The sequence below is a fragment of the Gnatocerus cornutus genome, chromosome 8 (assembly GCF_029298725.1).
Source record: "Gnatocerus cornutus isolate USDA-ARS CGAHR chromosome 8, icGnaCorn1.1, whole genome shotgun sequence".
Lineage (NCBI taxonomy): Eukaryota > Metazoa > Arthropoda > Insecta > Coleoptera > Tenebrionidae > Gnatocerus > Gnatocerus cornutus.
The window spans coordinates 10950755-10971883 of record NC_142240.1 but is presented as its reverse complement, the minus strand read 5'-3'; the positions used below and the strand labels follow the sequence as shown (position 1 = coordinate 10971883).

Below are 21129 nucleotides of genomic sequence, written 5' to 3'. Positions count from 1 at the left end.
TTTCCACTTGCGAAGGAACAGATAAAAACAGATTGTGAAGAGCATTTTAATTGAAAAATTTACAGTTTTGATAATATAAAATAAGAACAGTTTTACAGCCCTACCAAACAACATTGCTTTACTTTAGTAAAATATTTAGTACGTGATACGAACACAGTAAAAAGTTTTGTCCAATATAGCTAATTATGAAGAAATGTTAGCAACAATTACAGATCAGCCCCTCACATTTTTTAGTTTTTTTCTTTTTTTAACAAAATATGTAAATGTTGGCTGTATGCAAAAATTTGTTACCCAACTGTAAAAAATAAATAAGATCATTTGTAAAGCGAAGAAAAAAAAATTTCCGCATACAACCAACATACCGACGTCATAAATAACCCCCCATCAATAAAAATGGAAAACAATCTCAAGTCTTTTACAATGATCCGCTCACAGCGAAGACATTCTCACTTCATTTTCTATCCACTTTTGATCAATAAATGAAATTTCCAACATCCGCCAAAATAAAAAATTGAGTTAAAAAAGACGCTTCCGAAGACTGGCCTTTTTGTAAGCGAAGATTTCGTGAGTCAGAAGGCTAACTGAGTCACGATTCGGAATCTCCTGAGCAAAATTAAAAAAACAAATGGAGCTTAAGCTCATCGTTTTCTTCTTCCTCCCTAAACCCGAGTCACTTTAGCACACTTTAGAGTCTGTTTCTCAGTTTATGCACAATCTAGAGTTTTTCACTTCAGTACTTTACACTGTTCAACTTAGTTTAAGAATGGAACCGATCGCGTGATTTGATCACATCATGGCGCCCTTTTTCGTGTCATCAAACTCGCGGAGATTCAGGTGGCAAGTACAAATTCGATGACACACAAAAACGGAAAATTTTTACAGAGTAAGACTCGCATGGGTAACAAGTACGAGTCTTCCCTCTAAGGCCTAAATAACAGATCTGATTGCACAGAATGTCTTACCATGATATGTTCAACGAACGGAAGTTCCAAGTTAACGCCGTATATCACCCTTTTCGCCAAAAACACATTTTCACAAATTTCAGTATAAAAAGTGTTCAAACGAAAATTTAAACTCTTCAGAAAAAATAAAAGTACGTTGTTTTCCTATATACAGTTATCTTGATCAGTAGTTAACTTCATGTATGGACTCCAGGTTACTTCGCGTTGTCTTCTGGAGTGTCTTCGTCGTCTAACAACTTAGCCACGTATAGTTTAGGATCAATCACTTTCGGAATTGGTTTAATTTCTGTTCCTAGCTCTTGCTCGATACGATGTAAAGCGAATCGGTCATCGTAAGTGATCAAGTTGATGGCGATACCCAAATGGCCGAATCTTCCAGATCGACCAATGCGGTGCAAGTATGTTTCAGCCATCTTGGGGAAATCGAAGTTGATCACAACATTTACAGCTTGCACATCAATACCTGAAAATTGGACTTAGAAACACGAAAAGAACATTCAATTGAAAGTACCTCTTGTGAACAGATCGGAACAGACTAGATTTCGGCAGAGACCAGCTCTAAAATCGTGAAAGACCCTATTACGATGAGCCTGAGCCATCTTAGCATGGATGTAGTAGCAACAGTAACCAAGTTCGGTGATCTTTTTAGCCAGTAATTCCACACGCTGTGTCGAATTGCAAAATATTATACTTTGGTTTATTTGCAGCTGAAATTAAAACAACCATGTATGACCGAAAATGATAATTAGTAAAGTGGCTCCTTACCTTTGAGAACAGAGTATTCAAACAGTGTACTTTCTGGCGTTCTTGAACGAACGCGTAATATTGCGTTACACCTTTAAGAGTGAGTTCTTCCATAAGATTGATCTCATATGGGTCCCTCAAATGTTTTCGCATAAACTGTTCAACGGTGAGGGGAAATGTAGCTGAGAACAGTAAAATTTGTCTCTCTTGTGGTAAGTTCTTTATCACAGTGTCGAGCATCCCCTTGAAGTCTTGTGAAAGAAGCTTGTCGGCCTCGTCTAAAACTAGTATCTTGCACTGGTCCATGACGGCTACACCTTTTTCCATAAGATCGAGGATGCGGCCTGGAGTTGCTATAATAACTTGTACTTTCTGGTAGATGCGCATAATGTCATCTCTTAGATTCGTTCCGCCGGTCGTCACCATTACGCGCACGTCCAGGTGCTTCGCGAGCTCGATGCATATTTGCGACGTCTGTAATGCGAGCTCTCTCGTGGGCACTATAATAAGTGCTTGAATGCAGTCTTTTTTAGGGTCGATCTGTTCCAATACCGGAATACTGTAAGCACCAGTTTTACCTGGAAACGAAACACTAAATAAAGAACTAGAATATAATTAATGATTTTTGTTTCCGCTCATCTAATACAGACTTTCAACTTTGACAAAAACAGTTATTTGCGTTTTTACAAACTATCTGATGCTTTTGTTATGCAACAATCATTCTGTAAATCTGCTCTTCAATATGTAGTTTTATAACGTAACGGACGAGGTGAACAAACTTGTCAATTAAAACAGAACGGAAAAAAACTTAAAATTACGACATTGTTTGCTGATATTCGCATGGAAATATACGATGTAACTAAAAATTTGTATGTGGTCTCCACGTCATATTCCCAAAATAAAATATGAGTTAAATTGAAAACCATGCCTATAGTTTAGCATATTTGTCCCCCCGTTCAGTTATTGAAAAAGAGAACAGGCTTACTAAAATATGCGCGAAAAAACGTATCAAAAAGTGCTTGCTTACCTGTGCCATTTTTTGCTCTTGCAAGAATATCCTTGCCAGATAAAGCAATTGGAATAGAAGCTTCTTGAATTGGAGATGGTTTCTCCCAGCCTTTCTCGAAAATACCCATCAGTAATTCTCTTTTCAAGCAGAATTCTTCGAACTCGTTGCCTCTTGTGTCAGTTACATCCTGTAAGCACCAAAGAGTTAGAACCGCCAAATATCGTGTTTATAAGGAGTGAGGAATGGTAAAATCAGACCAAGAGTTATCATTTAGGTGTGAAAATGAAGGGGAATCCAAATATCATCATAGTACCGCCACCGCGATTACAGAAAGTTAGTTGAGTACAAGTGGGGGGGGGTTATCAATGTTGAAAATGGACTTACACTGGTTTGTATTCTCCGATCCTTGGGGGGAATCTTGAGTTTTGCTTTCCATCCCATGTCATCCATCTTGGTGTCAATTTCACTGTAAAAAATGTTTATCAGACCTATTTATAAACTGCATGATAACAAAATGTCAACAATAAAATGTCAGGAAATACTCACACTTTGCCTGACAAAGCCATGACATGGTTAGAATTCAGCGTGTCTGTCATCATGATTGCAAAAATACAATTAGGAGTGTATTAAAAATAGGGTTTATAAAACCCAAATCGCAGTTCTCTACAATGTGTAGGAAAAACACAGTTCCTAGGACTCCTTAAGGAACAATAGATCTGGAAACAAAACAGAATTTTAGAAATCGGTGTCTTTTTTATGACGCAAAATTTTAAGGTCAATACTGAATGTGAATCAGCGAAGCAAAAAAGTGGATCATTCCGTTTTCCTCCCACTGAATTAATGATCAACTCATTAACATACTGCAATCAGAAGCAAAAAACGAATGAGAAACCCGCAAATAACCACAGGATTGATCAAAATTTCCAGGATTAAAAATTAAATAAAATGGCTACTGATCCTTCTGATGTTGTATACAGTCAAAGCTACGTCTATTAAACAAACAATTCAATTTACCTGATTCTGGACAATGGATTTAGGAAATACCGTCGAAACACTTTGGAAAATACCCAAACATTTCTCACCTCAATTTGAATTTTTGCATTAAATCTGTTCTTTATGCACTTTTGCCTGTGATATGAACGCTTTAATCACCAAATGAAAAATGATTTCCACAAATGGCGGCGCACGGATAACTGTAAAGATCGTGGCGGCCTCTATCAAAAGAACTTTACCAACAAAGCAGAAACCTGCCTTACCAATTTAATAAAATTTAAAAAATTTCCATGTAAAACGCTAACTTCAGAGTAGAACGAAATGTGTTCGATTTTTTGTTTTAACTCAATTATTTTTAGCCACTGTACTGTGTCGTCCATCTTCGTGGAATTGGCACAAATACACGCAATGAATATTTACAATTTATTGTTTTATACATTAAGTCATACATCTTCAGCAACTCCAAGGTTTTATGAACAATTTGTAGCCAGTTTTAAAAAAGTTTATAAACCATGTAGGTCATTTATACATAGCAAACATGAAACTTCATTATAAAATATAACAAGATGATGGTACCATTGATAAGATAGTGATGAGTTTGTACAATGTGAAAATAATAAGACTGATCCAGCTTGCAGTGGCTAAAATATTTAAACCCTTTATACAAAATAAATAGAATCAGCTACAAGAATTACACTTCAAAGAAAGACAAGTGATTTTATTTTCAAACCAAAAACTGACGGCAGCTATAGCTAATATATACATTATTGACTTTAGAAAATCAAACATACTAATAGAGAGACCAGTTTTTGTAAATATTACCTTATAATATATAATTTAAATACATTTTTTTACATTCACAATTAGATTATCACTTACTATTAACTGCTATTCTAGACGTTACGTTTTTAGATTAAATAGACTGGGGACTATCTTAACTTAAAAATATGTGATAAATTATATTTGTTTTAAACAATAAAACAAAATCTACTTTTAATACTAACATGAGAGCTGTATTTAGCTTAATATCGACGAAAGTTTAGACTGTTTAACGGTAATATCAACGCGGAATTTGAATTTGCTATCACATAAAATGGGTAATGCAGTATATATTTTCACACTTCAAAATGTCCAGCTACAACTTATGCAAATTGAAAATCAGCTAAATCACAATTTGTCTCTAGAATACAAGCTAGTGACTCGTTACATCCTACAGTCGGACATAATTCGAATTACCGATAACTTAATCAAGTTAAAAAACAGCTAAGTTAACACAATACTTCCGTCCACATAATAAGTTAAAATCATCAGATCTTTCCAGCGTAATAGTGATGGATTATCTTATAGCAACGATTATTTCGCTATTATAATTATTTTAACAGAACCCGTTGTTCTTTTTTATTTACGAAGGTAGTATTTAAGAGTAGGAAAAATGTACATAAATGAAGCCTTTCATTGCAGCTGGTACACATATTAATGACAAAAGAATTCCAAAAATATGTACACCAGAAATCGTAAAAGCAGTCTGTGCATAAACAAGTCCAAATATAATTATATACAAGTGAAAAACTATTATGTACACTTAACCTACACACAGAATAATCAGCTGGTTTTAACACTATAGTGATGCCATTACTCATTCATTCACACAAACACTTTAGCCAAACCATCTGCGCCGGCACTAGCAATGTATGGCCTTGTAGGATGAAAGGCGACGTCTAGAATGCTTTCATGGAATTTCTTTCGGTGTGCGGTGATTTCTTGGACACAAGTCTTATTGTCCAAATGCCACAACCTTATTGAACAGTCGTGTGAGCCTAAAACAACAAGATTACAATCAAATTACCACACAAACTAAAAAAGTCTCTCACCTGATAGTAAATACAGTCCATTGGGATCTACAGCTAAACTGGTCACTGCATCCAGGTGAGCAACCATTGAATGGACCATCTTTCCAGTGTGGTTATCCCAAAACCTCACATGTCTGTCTTCGTGCGCAGTGATCGTCAATGGTAATGTAGGATGACAAACTATTCTATTTATCAGTTTATTATTAATATTAACACTCTCTTGACTGGATTCTAGCCGGATAATCGGTTTGGCAGTTTCAGAATCGAAAACTATACAATGAGAACTGGCGTAAGCCGCCACGATTCGATTTGGTTCATCTTTGACAAAGTCCACACTGGAAGGAATCCCATCGGCTTCAGATGTGAACGTGTTTAACAACTGGACCTAAATTATTTTTATTAAAACCTGTACGGGGGTACATAATTCTTAAAAACAAACCTTGCTGTGTGGCGCCCAAATCTTCACAGTTCCATCAGCTGAACACGACAATAAATGCTGCTTTGAATTTAAAAACGACAGCCCCCAAACAGCATCCGAATGCCCTTGCAACGTAGTGTTCAACACATCGGGTTCGAATAAATCGTACGGATCGATGTTCGAATTCGGAATATTCCAACAATTTATCGCTCCATCTAAACCACCTGAATAACAATGCTCCCCAGTCCCAGAAATAGTCAAACACAACACTGGCCCAGTATGACTCCTACAATTTCTCCTTTACTCCGAATACTTTCAACAAGAATTTTACCTGAATGTGTATAAAGGTTCGACATCCAAAGATGCTGACTTTTTAGCAGGAACGGTTTTCTGCAGATTCCACAGTTTCAAAGTGTGATCCTCACTGGCGGTGATAAGAACAGGCTCGTTTGGATGAAACGCCAAAGCCCGAACACCGTCAAAGTGACTTCGCAGAGTGTATTTTGCGTTCCACGTTTTCCTGAACGCTTCTTTACTACTCGCGATATCGTAAGTTGTTTCGGCGTCATTGTTGACGGTGAGCTGAGCCAGTTCTCCAAGACCGAGAGCCGAATCAATGTTATCGTCATCGTTTAAACCGAGGGGTCTTTTAGGTACCCCGCCTTGGAAACCTAAAAAGGTCGACTCATCATTTTCTAAAAAACGAAAAAAGAAAAAAATTAAATCAGCAGTTCAAGGCAGACACCAATTTGTAATAAAGAAATGAGCGCTCTACTTTTAGTAGTCAAAGTTGTACCAAGCAATCTCATTTTACCCTCATGCACATTTGTTATTTATTGGGTTCAGTTTTATTTTCTCTTTCATTGCTCTCGGGGTACCCAATGAATAATTTCGCGCGGTATAACTCTAACTCCTTACAAGTTAACTCTTAATGAAAATTATATTGCAAGCTTTGCATAGTGACTTACCCTTCTTCCACTCGCTGTGTTCGTTCTTGAATTCTTGTCTTTCTCCCGACTCAGAGAGGAGATTGAGCTCGTTTAAGACTTCCATGGCTTCCGCGTCTACATCATCTCCTAGGCTATCGAGTTTCCCTAAACAAATTAATGTAGGCTTGAATAAAGAACAAGTAATATTCACCTTTTCGTTTGACCACCTTCACGTCATCGTCCAAGTCGTCAGTCGGCTCGATATCCACTTCATCACTCATGTCTTCGTCATCTTCCATATCAACATCAGCGTTAGACAAAAAATCCAAATTTGCCATAACTGCAGCCTCAGTATCTAACATCATAGCTTCGGCTAAAGAACTCGGTTGTGGTTTTTTAGCCGGTGTTCTTCTCCCTGCAAAAAAATACATCAAATTTGCGTAATTACAACAGATAAGATATCTGTAATCACATAATACTCAGTTACCAATAATGAAAAAGGGGAGCCCTGATAGTCTTACCCTGAGTTTCACTAGCACGTTTGTTCGATTCGTTGCCGTTCAGAGAACTACCATTGAGGTTTTCTTCGGGCTCTGAGTTGTTGTTCAAACCTAACAAAGCCCTCACGCGCGTCGATCTCACATCGATAATCCTATCTGTATAACCAATTTCTTGCAAATATTGTCTAAGTAATTGACGGCCTTGTTTCCATGTTGAATTCGATACCGCAACGTAAGATTGGTCTATATCCATTTGCGATTCGCCGGCTTCATCGATGATGGGCGGCTTCATGTCCCCTTGCTGTAATTCAGTACCGTACTTCAACTTATGGAACTTTCCTCTTTCTTGTTTCAGGGCAAACTCCAACATTTTTATGCGGCGGACTAAATCATTTTTCAAGTTCTCTTGGCCCTTCCTTTCGCCTTGTAGGAACGCGATTCGTGCCTAAAAAACAAATTTCATTTTTCAATCTATTAACAACTGAAAGAACTAAAAGTCGTTGAATTCGACCGGTGGAATTTTCGCTAACAATTAAACATTAATGTGCTCGTTTCGATGATGGTGATTTTATGGCAGAAATAAAGATTTTATTATGTTTTTTAAAGAAGTTTATTTCGCGGCTAACTTTCGTGAAATTTTGTAACACGTCAGATAAGGAAAACCAATTTTTCAGACAGTAAAAAATGTCAAGTGTAATTACTATTATTGTTCACTTTCGGGGGCGTAAAGCACAGTTTTGGATTTACATAAAAATTAAATTATTGATTACTTTCTTTATTTTTCCATGTAATGTGTCCTAGAATCAGCGGATTTCCTTTGGGACACAAATTTCTCTAGTTAAACAAACCTTTCCTGTTAGAGAATTAATGAGGTATGGCAACCAAAATAAGGTGAGAATGTATTTGGTAAGTGCATACGAATGCATACTTTGATAACATGTTGAGTCATCAAGATCTGTCACCAACGCCTTCGCCAATGGCGTACATTTGGCTGTTTGAATGAAAATCCCGAAGTAAAATTATTAGCGACATAATTATCGGATTTTTAACTGCTGTTTTATTATACCAGCAAAACACTTTTGGCTATAAAACGATACGAATTTAGATCAAACCGGATAAAAAGTAATGAAGTTACGAGTAGAGAAAAAGAGGTCTTTTCACTATACCGTGATTGGAAACAAAACCCACGACTTCACCTTTTTGGAATTAAATTTAGTGCGGAATTAAATATTGTGTAGTGAAGAAAGACTGCTCAATGTAGCTATCATGCAATTATGTACATTTTCACTTTCCATTTCAAGCTGAACAGTCAAGAACAATATAAATGTACATCAATCAATGTAAATTAAGTAGAAAAAAACAAGTATGAGGTGTCACTGTAAGCTTTCATTTACTATTATTTTAATTAGTGGACACTGACCCTTTTGGGTATAGAAAAACTTAATATGACAAAAAGTGTCCAATCCATTATACACAGTGATCAATTGAATTATTTATTTAATCGGCAAACGTGTCAGTACTTAACTGAGATAACTAATTGTTAATAAATTGATCACCGTGTATAAATCTTTTTATCAAAGCGAAAAAAAGGTTTGGAAGCTCTGGTACTTCCGTTTGTCTCTCACAAATGTCACTATTTTAACAAAGAATGACGAGTTAACATTCAGGATGCCATCAAGATATAAATAGTTTGGACATACATTAAACAAGTCGGATATAATAAGACACCTTGTAAGGATGTATAAAACAGGCAATTCTGGCAGATGTGCTAATGATCCTCTTGAGCATGTCTTTCGCTTAGTTTGATAGTCTCATTATGATCACAAGCGCAAATCAATGAAGCATAATAATTTTAGTTTGATATTTTATAAACCAAACAGTGTGGCATTGACTGCATCATCAATGAAATATTTACGAATTGTAATCATGTTTCACTAGTAATTGATTAAATACTACAAAGTCACGCTTCAATGAAGAAAAATGTGCAACCATAACAACAAGTATGATCGTGATGTTTGATTGACAGTACTTGACAATCTACGACCTACGTTTTTTTCGTGAAGACCCACTTTGACGCCAAAGTTTTGATTCAAGCTGTTTGATATGACAAGTTATCAATAAATGGTGAGGGGTTTCCACGACTCAATTCAGAATCACGCAAACGCTGTATAATCTGAATATTTTGACACATGTAAAAATTAATTGGCACTTGTCGTTTTCCATTAAATGTTGATTTCTTGTTTTTTTTTCCTGCTTCAGAACAAAGCTCAATTTATTATTCTCAGTTTAATGTAAGCAACTTCTGTTTGTTATTCATTTAGTACAGCGATGTTGACAAATTCAAATGTTATAAAGCAGATTTTTCACTTTTTGTTGTTTTAGCTACAAGGAAAGTTTCACTTTTTTATTGGAGGCAAATAGACAAATCTTATCTGATGACCGATAAATCAAACAAAAGTCTGCATAACTCCGTTTAATACCAATTCGGTCTCGAGGCCAATGACCACAATACGCTTTCGAACTAAATGGTAATCAAACATTGAAAAAACTTACTTGCAATTCGGCCCTGTCGACTTCCCATTGTGATCTTTCTAATTCGAACCGAGCCCATTCATGTTGAATAAAATGCAATATTCCGGGTATGGAATATTGTGCCTTCGGATTAGTTTCTTCATTTTGTTTATTATTTGCTACCGAAACGCTTTGCGGGCCAATTTGTGCCCCGTTTTGATGATTTAACGAATTGTCTTCCATAATGTCGGAACCAAAACCAGAAAATTTCATTTAGCCACCATTATTCTTCACATCGCCATTTTAACTCCGACACACAAATGACACTTCACTGGTCACGAAATCATCGTCAGAAACACACTACTTAACTATCGATAATGCCAATACGAGTTTAATTATTGTTCAGAGCTTTGTACCATACAAAAACATTGATTTCCAAATGAAATTTCACATTCATCCAACCATTTCACATCTGGTACGATTTTGTAGATTTCCTTTTCTTCTTTCCACTTCAACAAAACTACGTACTACGTTTTCTGTCTTTCTTCCACACGTTCGACAGCAGGCATATTTTACCAAAATGAATCCATGAATTGCCTGCAATTTTCGACCTTATTCTAATGAGACACAACGATTTTTAGGAGTTTTCTTAGTAACTTCGCATTGCCAATGCACCAAACAAAAAGTCACCAACTGAATCGCTTGATTTAATTTATTCTAAATATTCCTTTATTAGTAGGAGAATGAATATCAAACATGTTTAACTGAAAATCTATCGCTAATTTTATTCCACAAAATAATCTTATTATTAACTCTAATTGTAATTTGACAACTTTAGACACGTCAAACTGACAGTTGTTTGGTTATGTTAATTCGAATGTTGTCACTCTTTGAAAAATAAAAGTCTGTTTTACAACGATAAAAGTTACCGTCAGTTTCCAAAGTTAAGAAATACCGTATTTTAAAGCTTTTTCGTTTAGATAAGGATGCCGCTAACCAAAGAAGCGTACGTCGATCTTCAAGAAAAATACAACAAAGTGGTAAAACTCCTAGAAGACAGTAAATTTGACCCCCCCAATGAGCCCTTTGCATCCAAATATTCGGCGAAACAAATCCTTCTTGGTATGAAAACAATTCTGGAAAATCTAACCACAGATCAGTCCCAAACAGAGCACCTAAAAATAAAAGGTAAAATCCTAATAGTGAATCCTCAGCCTCAGCTCAACTTCTTGTAGCTATGTTGGGTACAGTCTTCTTGTACCTGGGAATGGTGTCAATAGACACTGAAGAGTTGTCAACTGGAGAGAACTACCTCCAACAATGTTACACCACCATAGAAAATTATTTAGAAACTCCTGAAATGGGGATGCTGACTCTCAACATGTACAATCAGTTTGGCATCCTGTGGTCACAAAGAGAACCAGAGAAATCAAAATCGTACTTGGAGAAAGCGGAACAACTGTACCTCCACTATAAAAACTCCAAAGTTACCCCAGTAGACATCAGCGCGTTGTTTTATCCAAACCCAGAAGAACACGACGAAAATATCACCCAAAACAATTTTGAGAAAATCTACACCTTTACTTTGTATTATTTGGCGCAAATTTACGGAGCGTTGAAAGACTGTTTAAAGAGCGCGATTTACTGTCACATAACTTTGCAAAGACAGTTGGATTCAGGCGATTATGATCCCATTGACTGGGCGCTGAACGCAGCAACGTTATCACAGTTCTTCATGGAGCAGAACGGCTTCAAACAAGCCAGGAATCACTTGGCTGCAAGTTCGTACATCTTGAACGAGTATGAGGAGAAACTCAACGCCATCACTGAAAGGAATGAAGAGTTTGACGCGAAAATGGAGGTCTTCAAACATCGGAGTGCAGACGTAGCGCGGTGTTGGGCCAAATATGGTTTACTGCTCCTCTCGAAATCTAAGGAGAGACTCTTGAATCACACTGATGATATCGATGAAAATTGTACACTCTCGTCTGACTTAAGTAATTTGAGTTTAGACTCCCAGGCGAATGTAACCGCGGCTGAGTTACAGAACTTAGAGTTTACTTCGATAAATACGAGTCAATATGAGAGGGAAGTTACTGATAAGTTTGTTTTAACAATACAAGATGCGAGGGTCGTTTTTGTAAACATTCAGATGTGGTTACGAAAAGCTGAGGCGTATTACACTTTGGAGGTGTTGGCGTCTGACCACATCGAAATTGTACAAGACCAAAGCCAGATGTACTTAAATCTCCTGTTTTTTGAAGATAACATGGAAAACCAAGCAAAGTTGCACAAACGCCGGATTGACCTCTTGGAAAATGTCATCAAGAACGTTAATCCGCAGTACTACCTCCAGTACTGCCGACAAATTTGGTTTGAATTAGCACAGACTTACTCAGACATTCTTAATATCAAGTGCGATAAAATTAGAGAGCAGGAAAACAGACCTTCTCCTCACATCTTGGCAAAAATCAATCATTTAGCTGAGAGGAGTATTTATAACTTTACGTGTTTCACCGACTCTTTTAAAGAAGGCGCAAATAAGGAGTTCCCAGTACGGATTCCCGATGATTTTGAAAAAGCGTTTCTTCAAGCGTATTTCCACGTCGGGGCTTTAAACAGTAAATTTATAACTTTGGATAAAAAGGCTCAATTAGTTAATACCGAGGCAAGTTATAGCGCTTATTTGAAGATCGTGGAATATTGTAATGTGAATGAGAAAGCCGGCGAACTCATACTTATGGAACTCAATATTTGTAAGGAAATGATTAGTTTGTTACCTGTTAAAATTGCCAAGTTGAAACATGAGGTGTCGTAATAACAGGATAAAGAAAGAAAAGTTCAATTCGAAGTTAATTTGTTTCGTTATCTATGCATTGATAGGCGGTACAATTATGTAACGATAGGATGTGGATAGGAAGTAATGGAATAAAAAAAGGTCGCGAATATTTTTTGTGTTCTGAGCGCTGCTTAATAAACCACTGATATAACAGAACTGTTTTTTTCCCACATCTGAAAGAGCATGAAAAACAATAATTAAATTACCACAAGGCAACCATAGTTTAACATATAATTTATTGGTATAAAAAGAAATATAAGAATTGCGGAGTGCGCGGTGCGACTTCCTGAACACAAAATTTTATATAAGAAAAGAGATCATAATGCACATATAAAATTTGGTAAAAGTATTTTTGGCAATTGAATTCAAAATGTAAATAGAGGTGGTTGTAAATGACTTACAATCTTTGGTGTCTAATTCTTTATCAGACAAAATACTAAGAAAACTCTTCGTGATTCTTTCTGATAAAGTTGTATAAAAATATATATAAAACCATTATCATACAATCGTGCGGTTCGTCCAATTTCCATCACAAAGACTGAAGAAATTGTATTACCTAACACGTAATAGAGATCGAAAGAACCACACGTATAAAAATAAATACTAAACATAATGTTGTACTTTAACGGGACACTTTAATTTTAGAGAGTTTTAGAACTCTGTTTGGTGTTCATACTAATTGGGTCTTGTAAATACATTCAATCAACAACAGATTACTATACTTAGTTTCCATGCCAACATTCAATAACCTAATTCAACTGTGCTGCAAAAGCGCAGAAAATACTAAATACATTCAAACGAAATTTTGTAACAAAAAATGTATACTTGTTCACAAAGCAAAGTTGCTTAATATAAGCGGAATTTAACATTTAATTAACACATTTAATAATAACCGAGTCATGTGGCGACTCAATTATTCTATTATACATTGGACATGATGGAATGAAAGCAAATTTTGGTCAATTCTAAGAAAATAGTTACAAATGCAATAGGTATACAATTATTGATACAGTATTTACATAAAGACAACTTTTTGTACTTTCATTTCAGAAGGTAAGCTGCACAAACAATTGCTAAATTGTACGAGTAATTTCAGTCCTGCAGTGACAACAATGTCTTGATGAGCTGCCAAGAATTAGTTTAACAAAGTAGGACGTGATAGTGCGGTAATACTGTAAGGTCTGCAGGAATCTTACGAGGAAACATTAAATAATTATTATCCATTGGTGCAAACGCAATTACCAAATTCGAAAACATGAAAAGTTCTGTCGAATTTTGTTAATTTAACAACCATGCGACTAGAGTTCCCGACATTGATAATACTAATAGCAAAATACTTTATGGATCGGGAATACATCTTTGGAAAATACGCTCTGTATACCAGTGTGCACACATATTCTTAAAAACTTGAATACAAAATAAAAACGTATAAATTGTATGTGTAGTATCCCCTTATCATTATATCCAAAATACCCACGACAGTAACCCAAACCCTAGACGTTACAATAGGTACTTTAAAATACATTTTGCTAAAAATTGTTAAAAAACATTTTCTCATGTGTTAACTGTGGCACACATACATTAATTTTTAATAAGCGTATAACTTTATTGATTCATTTTAATATTTGAAAATTAACTCTAAATACGTGGCTTATAAGTTAAAGTAACACATATTGTTTCATTATTTTTGGCAGTACTAGCTTTACTGTCATCTTTTATATCACCTGATGCACAAGTGCATAACTCAGTCTTGGTTTTAAAACTGCACGACCTTGATATGTTGTCATATTTTATCTTGAAGCTCCCTGACCGTGAATTCGATCCTTTTCTATCTCCGCGACCTTTGAAACTAAACTAACTTTAAACAATCTAATCATAATGAACGCTCACCTGTTGGATCTTGACCCATTCTCTTTATTTCTTCTACTGGTGGATCTATGAAGATACGGCCGCTTGTCTCTCGAGTTGGATCTTCTTATACTCGTTCTTTTCTGCACAGACTCGGCACTGAGGGAAAGTCCTGCTATTCCCACTGGAAAGTACCCGCGGGTTAAATCATCTCGGAGTCGAATTTTCATACCTATAGTTCCAGAAGACGATCTTCTTAAGATCGCGTTTGTTAGAACTGAGACTTCAGCATCGTTCAGTGGCAGATCGAGAGAGCCGCCACAGCTAGAGCACTCCACTGAGGGAGCTAGAAACCATTGCGAACGAGTCTTCATGCGCTCTGTCTGTCTTTCGTGAACCTATAAATAGTATTAACACCGTTTTGTTTAACACAAGCGGAACTTACTTGAGGAAGGTAGCTAAGGCTTCTTGTACTTTCAGCGTAGCGGTTGACCGCGCGGAGTTCTTCCAGTGTCATCTTTGGTCCTGAATAATTCTGACTGTTTCTGGAAGAATGACTAGCGCTTGAAGAATGTGATGTATTGTTTCCCTGCAATTGAAATTATGAAGACAGCGTTATATTGCTGGGGCAATCTACCTGAAATAAACCGTTTTGTTCTAACGATATCGACAACCGTGTGCATGACTCCAGAAGACTGTGTTCTGCAATCATCCCCAAAGAAGTTGAGCTAACTTGTGGCTGCAGAGTCGATTCTATTAACGCCGGGGTTGACTGGCATTCCTCGACTTGTGCCATGGCTGTAATTTTAATAAATCCAAACTAGAGAAATACCTCCGAACGAAGAGATTATATACCTGTAAGTTATGTTAAAAAAAACAAAGGAAAACAACACAAAATAAAACATAACTTAGAAAAGAATAGAAATTTATTATGATGCATGAATAGTATATGAAAATATCACAGTGTTACTTTATAAACATTCAAAATACTCAAAAATACATTAATCCAATACTACATTCAATTTAAAAATACGAAATTATAATGTGTTATTCGCAGAAATAACGTCATTACCTTCTAAACCATAATTTGCGTGCCAACGGTCAGTTTCGCAATGAAGCCAAGTTTCTTTTCCCAAAGACAAATGACCTTTAAGAAAGGGCAATAATCAGTCAATCAATTTTTGGAGCTATTTCTACAACTACATATTATTTGCCGTGTTGGGATTGGAGAAATACAGAAGGAATAAATCGAGTTCTTATCAAGAATTTTGAAATAAATCATACACCGTGGTCTTAATTTTGTTGAATGGGACCAAAACTGATAATTTTACTCTCTAAATAAGTGATCTAATTGTATATCAAATAAGTAATCATCATAATCTTTTTACAGCAGTACTCTCGGAGGCATGACAATGCAAGCAGATTTAAGGCCAAACAATTACTGAGAAGTGTGACAAACTACAACTGAAGTATAAATAACAATTATAAACAATTTAGTTTGTGCTAGTTTGCTGTACACAATTGCAAATATTTTTGATATTTTTTTATTTAAATTAAAAAGTGTAAGAATTAAATCGATGAGAATGACGCAATAATTCTTAATAGATGCACACCAATTAATTGCAACAACAAAAAATTAGTTAGAAGTGCACCTATATTAGAATCAGCCTGTAAATGTTAAACAATACCTACCACAAAGAAAACCATTACACAACACAAAATTTACCTAATAAATACCGCTCCAAAGTTCCACATTCGGTATAAATTTGTTGTTGAACCGAACCTTTTGCTGCTGGAGGTGGATATTGAAATGAACAAATCCATTCGCCTTGTACTCTGAAGACGCGTCCAGTCACACGAGAATAGAACTCGTAATTGTCTTTACCAAAGAGGTAAGACGTTGAAAACTGCTCAATTAGAAGTTTAACTACACGGGAAGCCACCTATAAATAAAAACCTCATTCAATAACTCCAATCATAAGAAATTTTACCCTACAATAAATCCAGTGACATGCGATTAATATTAATAATACAAAAATACGCTGTTAGTTTCAACAAAAGGACCGCAATGAATATACAAAGTGATACAAGTTATCTAGTAAAGTAAATACAAAGTAGGCACGAGTTCAAAAACGTATCACTCCGTTTCGTCAGTTTTATCCATTGACCACAAACAGGAAACTCAATGAATAGTTGACACGTCTTCAACATATCTCATTGCGGCGCCTTTTCAATACTCAACCACAGTATTAACAAACAATAGTACTCGCTACTTTTAAAATCTTTACTTCAACTTCAACATCTATGTCCATACATTCAAAAACAAAAACGTGACTTACGTTGACTTCGGCCTTGTTGCAAAAAGAAAGCATTGTACAGCGGAAGCACCAATGTTAATAAAACATATGTAAATATATTTGGTTACCACATAAATGTTATGGTGTGAGTTCACTCAGACCAGAAAAAAAAAGAAAATAACGAAGGAAATAAAGAAATATTTACCTTAAACTTCATAACGTCTTCCATTTTGGCGGCTTTACCATCGCTCACGCAGGAATGAAAAAAACTTGGAGCTACACTAACGCCAAGAGCTTCGCTTGTCATGCCTGTACCAGCTCTCTCACTGTTGCATGCTATGACTCTGAATGTTCCGAAGAGGAGGACCAATAGTTTCTGCGTGTAGACGGGCAGAGATGTTATAATGCTAAAAAAATTCAATTCATTGTAAATATTGGCACAATTCGATTGAGTCACAAAGAAAGAATCTGATTCATATAAATTGCAAATCAGTCAAACAATGCCACACGTGCGGTAATTAGTAATAGTTTTACAGGAATTTTAGACAAGAGACGATTAAAATTTGACGCTGAAGGATAACTCGGTGTTATCATTACAGTGCACTAATTAACAACAATTAATGCTATTGACAACTGTCGTTAATTTCTGCGGTTCATCGAGGCACCTTAAGACTTTCTTATAAAGAAATGTTTCGGTAAATCAAGGCTGGTTTAGTAATATTACCTACTTGTTTTCTGAAGCGTCACAAATTTAATTGAAAATGAATGAAAATATTATTAATTTTTTTCCCACGTTTGCTATTATCGCAATCTACCAAATTTTGACTGTAGCATAAAGTCATCGGAGAATTTTTATTATTTGTGTTTATTGCTGAGGATTTACTATCGTTATCGAACTTATTTTCATACTATCTCTTTGATAAATTATTAGAATCCTGCAATGAAAAATGCTGTACATTGGCATGAATCCCGGAATTTTTATTTGTTGAAAAAATGTCCACCTTGAAGAAGCGAAACAAGTTTCCAAAGCGCATTAGTAATCCATTAGAAATCGCATACATGAGAAACAATGTCTAATGATGTAATGATCCTTCCTGGACTTGGTTCCAAACAATGAAAAGTTCTTTATCAAGCTTAGATAACGAAAAAAACTAAAATTTCTTTTTTGTTTTCCGCTTATCATTTTATTAGCACAAAAACGATGGAAGTTATTACGATTTTGGGGCAATGTTTACTTTTACGAATGGACTGATAACTGAAAACCCCAAATTTGTACAAAAAGGTGCGGTTTCGCAAGTCAACATTTACTGCGTTACCAAATAACAAATAACTTATTGATAAAGTTGATTTTAAAAAATTTCCATGAATTTTTAAAGGAATAAATCGCGACTTGAGAACTATAAGGTTCTAACTAACATTTGCTTAAATTGATCAGTGTTCACGTTATCAGTAATATCTCTTTAATTTATTAAGTATTTATTTAAAAAAATGAAAAGATCTATTAATAGCATTTTGGCTTGTTAAAATATTAACTTACTTCGTTTTTATACTTGATAGAAAATGTTTAACAAAATCGCAAAACAAACAATTTAAATTTTCACAAAAATCACTTAGAACCTTATAATTCTCACGTCGCGAAATGATAAACTTACTGTTCAATTTCAGTCCGCTGTTCTCGATCATCAGCAATGTCAAGAACTTGGAAAAATCTTTGTTCCACATCTCTACCAAAAACTCCACCTGGTATCTTCCGAAGGAATTTTTTTAAAACACTTGCAATAGTATACACGCTAAAATTGTCCACATTTACTAATCTACCAGTCTGTAGGAAGTGTATGAGTTTCTTCATTGCACCCTGATGTCCAGGAGCCCGGAAAACGTCTTTGCGATAGGGGGCTTCCTTATTTAATTTCAAGATCAATACCTGTAAAGAGGGAAATTCGCAATTATCATAAAGACAAGCATAGCAATGAGTCATTTTAGAAACCGAGTTAGTCAATCTACAGGACTATTGCTGTTGTTGAACAGATTTTCACCAACAGAAGGCTATAGAAGACAGACAGGCTTAGGGAAATGCTAAAATAAGCTTGACTAAACGAAATCCAAACCTGTTGGGTCAAGGGGCGTTTAAGTGTTGTAAGGAAGCTAATATTTGATTAGTCTAAATAAAGTGAATATAAAATATAAAGATAAAAAATAATGATTTTATGAAGATGTTTGCTTGGAGATTATTAACATGAGTAATGGTACAAAACAATCGTTTTTTGCAAACTTGAGACTGTTTTTTCTGTGTGGGGGCACTGCATCTTAAAAATTATCTCGGTAAGAATATATCATTTCTTCCCACACTGTAACCAGTGGGAAGTATGACGAAAACTGCGATTATTATGAAATCCATATGCTGCTTGTGCAAATAGAAAAGTTTCTACACATTTGGTAGATTTAAAGGAGGCAAGGCCCCCCAGGATATCCCATCAATTCATACATAAATGTAATTCTCTAAAATTTGAATAAAATCAACAGATTCCCTTCCCAACTTACAAGAAGTGGTCCCGGAATGTCATTTTTACAGACTTCTTCAAGAGGTACCCCAAATTTAACTTTCTCCAGTCGGCGAGGGTATGGTCCCGAAGGATGGCCACAGGATGTGACTACATTGCTGAATGTGGCAGCTCGCCTATGCATTCTAGCTGCCCAGCTACTCATCTCAATTGAGAAAAGCCTTGTATGGAATAATTGTTGTAGTTATACAAATCATCAAAGCATAACCTAACTAAAAGAAAACATGACACAACTTTCAAATGAACACGTGCACTTAACGAAAACCGAAACGGTCACACACACAGTACAAATAATAAACTTTGGAACATTTTGAGCACGACAATTTTTATTCTGATGTTCAATTACGCACACTAACCACACCTCCAACAACTACACGGCAATCAGCGCACTGACAGGACCGTCAGGAACACAACAGACAGATGATGCGTACGAGTTCGTTATAATTGGGACATGTTTCAAATTCCACTAAACTTATGAATCACGACACGATGGATTCCTATTGGTGGCTTTGTGCAAAGGGAGAATGTGATTGGTTAAAATTTAAAACTATTGGCGGCCTCTGGAGATTATTATTGGTATTACATATTAAAGTCAATAAATTTGAATTTTTGATTATAGTAAAGTTTCCATTTTTAATGTCAAACCGTCTTTACTGTGCTTACCTGAGGAGAACGTTGTTACACAATTAAACAATGACAATTTAAATCGACTATTCTCTCTACAAACAGTGTGGTAAAATTTGAAAATTAATTGTTGAGGCGCGAAAACTAAATGTTCGTATCTCTGCCATTTAGATAAAAGTAAATTAACAAAAACTCCTTTATTTTAGTCGTTTTTGTCCTTACTATTATTTTCTTGTCGATTCCATGCATATCGCTTATTTGAAAAAAAAAACAAAACAATAGTCAGTATTATTTTCTTAATTAAAGTGTCAGAATTAACAAAAAGTGAAACTCTGTGGCGTTGTTTTATACTACCGCTAGCAAATGAGTATTTTTTAATAACCAACGTAGTTTCCGCTTTTTTTAATAGAGCGCATTTTGCTGATAATGTGATTTAAATTTATCGTCCAATGGAAGTCACTCCTTTGTCTTGGCCCTGCCCTTTATCACTTGTATGAACTTAGCCTTGAATTTAGCGTACTTCAGTCAGTTCCCTAAATCTCCGCCATCAAATCCTTTGCACACAGCCAAAATAAAGAAATCGCCGTCGCGTTGTATTGTTGGTAGCCTAGCTGAAACGTGAAAAATTCTTTTTTGTTTAATAAACATTCTAATTCTTAGGAAAATAATGTATAATTTTGGCAATTGCCACCTAGGTCATTTCAAATTACAATTATTTTTGCAAAAATTTGAATAAAATTGACTTCTGGGTACATTGTTTACTCGGAAAATTAAACTTAAAAAAAATTATAAAAATTTAACATTATTTGCTAATTACAAGGAATTTATTAAAGAATACAAATCACTTGGTCATTTTGTAAGGGTACACAATCTCGATTTTTTAAAACCAGACGCTTATTTTATTCCGCATCATCCAGTTTATAAGGATTCTAAAATTCGTGTTGTATTCGGCACCAGCGCAAAATCATGTAGCGGTGCCAGTTTAAACAATAATTTATTAACAGGATCAACAATTCAACAAGATCTCGCAATCATAACGAGATT

General features: G+C 35.5%; 4 protein-coding genes across 9 annotated transcripts; 1 reads left to right on the top strand and 3 right to left on the bottom strand.

Moving 5' to 3' along the window:
- Positions 1 to 32: 32 nt before the first annotated feature.
- Positions 33 to 3934, bottom strand: me31B (ATP-dependent RNA helicase me31b). Of its 2 annotated transcripts, none has more exons than XM_088042611.1 (7): positions 3730 to 3934; positions 3262 to 3431; positions 3100 to 3181; positions 2734 to 2902; positions 1728 to 2284; positions 1474 to 1669; positions 33 to 1425 (listed from the first exon to the last, which is right to left on the bottom strand). In XM_088042611.1, the coding sequence occupies exons 2-7, from the start codon at positions 3312 to 3314 to the stop codon at positions 1157 to 1159; spliced, it is 1326 nt and encodes a 441-aa protein (XP_087898737.1). In that variant the 5' UTR covers positions 3315 to 3431; positions 3730 to 3934; the 3' UTR covers positions 33 to 1156. The 2 variants fall into 2 exon arrangements, with proteins under 2 accessions (XP_087898737.1, XP_087898739.1); XM_088042613.1 differs by having other exon boundaries at positions 3798 to 3934.
- A 183-nt stretch (positions 3935 to 4117) lies between these two features.
- Cka (Connector of kinase to AP-1) lies at positions 4118 to 10468 on the bottom strand. Of its 2 annotated transcripts, none has more exons than XM_088044048.1 (8): positions 9959 to 10468; positions 7427 to 7850; positions 7117 to 7320; positions 6945 to 7070; positions 6308 to 6671; positions 5998 to 6262; positions 5580 to 5943; positions 4118 to 5525 (listed from the first exon to the last, which is right to left on the bottom strand). In XM_088044048.1, the coding sequence occupies exons 1-8, from the start codon at positions 10187 to 10189 to the stop codon at positions 5353 to 5355; spliced, it is 2151 nt and encodes a 716-aa protein (XP_087900174.1). In that variant the 5' UTR covers positions 10190 to 10468; the 3' UTR covers positions 4118 to 5352. The 2 variants fall into 2 exon arrangements, with proteins under 2 accessions (XP_087900174.1, XP_087900175.1); XM_088044049.1 differs by having other exon boundaries at positions 6308 to 6647.
- Positions 10469 to 10574: 106 nt separating this feature from the next.
- Positions 10575 to 12911, top strand: LOC148169763 (KIF-binding protein). The gene is made up of 3 exons (XM_088044050.1): positions 10575 to 10846; positions 10897 to 11104; positions 11152 to 12911. Exons 2-3 carry the CDS (start codon positions 10903 to 10905, stop codon positions 12732 to 12734), a joined length of 1785 nt encoding a protein of 594 aa, XP_087900176.1. The 5' UTR covers positions 10575 to 10846; positions 10897 to 10902; the 3' UTR covers positions 12735 to 12911.
- A 61-nt stretch (positions 12912 to 12972) lies between these two features.
- RhoGAP71E (Rho GTPase activating protein at 71E) lies at positions 12973 to 19908 on the bottom strand. 4 transcript variants are annotated; one of them, XM_088044051.1, is made up of 11 exons: positions 19442 to 19908; positions 18553 to 18824; positions 17106 to 17307; positions 16943 to 16954; positions 16330 to 16546; positions 15676 to 15750; positions 15241 to 15401; positions 15049 to 15192; positions 14836 to 15001; positions 14646 to 14787; positions 12973 to 14604 (listed from the first exon to the last, which is right to left on the bottom strand). In XM_088044051.1, the coding sequence occupies exons 1-11, from the start codon at positions 19604 to 19606 to the stop codon at positions 14394 to 14396; spliced, it is 1767 nt and encodes a 588-aa protein (XP_087900177.1). In that variant the 5' UTR covers positions 19607 to 19908; the 3' UTR covers positions 12973 to 14393. The 4 variants fall into 4 exon arrangements, with proteins under 4 accessions (XP_087900177.1, XP_087900178.1, XP_087900179.1 ...); XM_088044054.1 differs by having other exon boundaries at positions 14503 to 14596; XM_088044052.1 differs by lacking the exon at positions 16943 to 16954.
- Positions 19909 to 21129: the final 1221 nt, after the last annotated feature.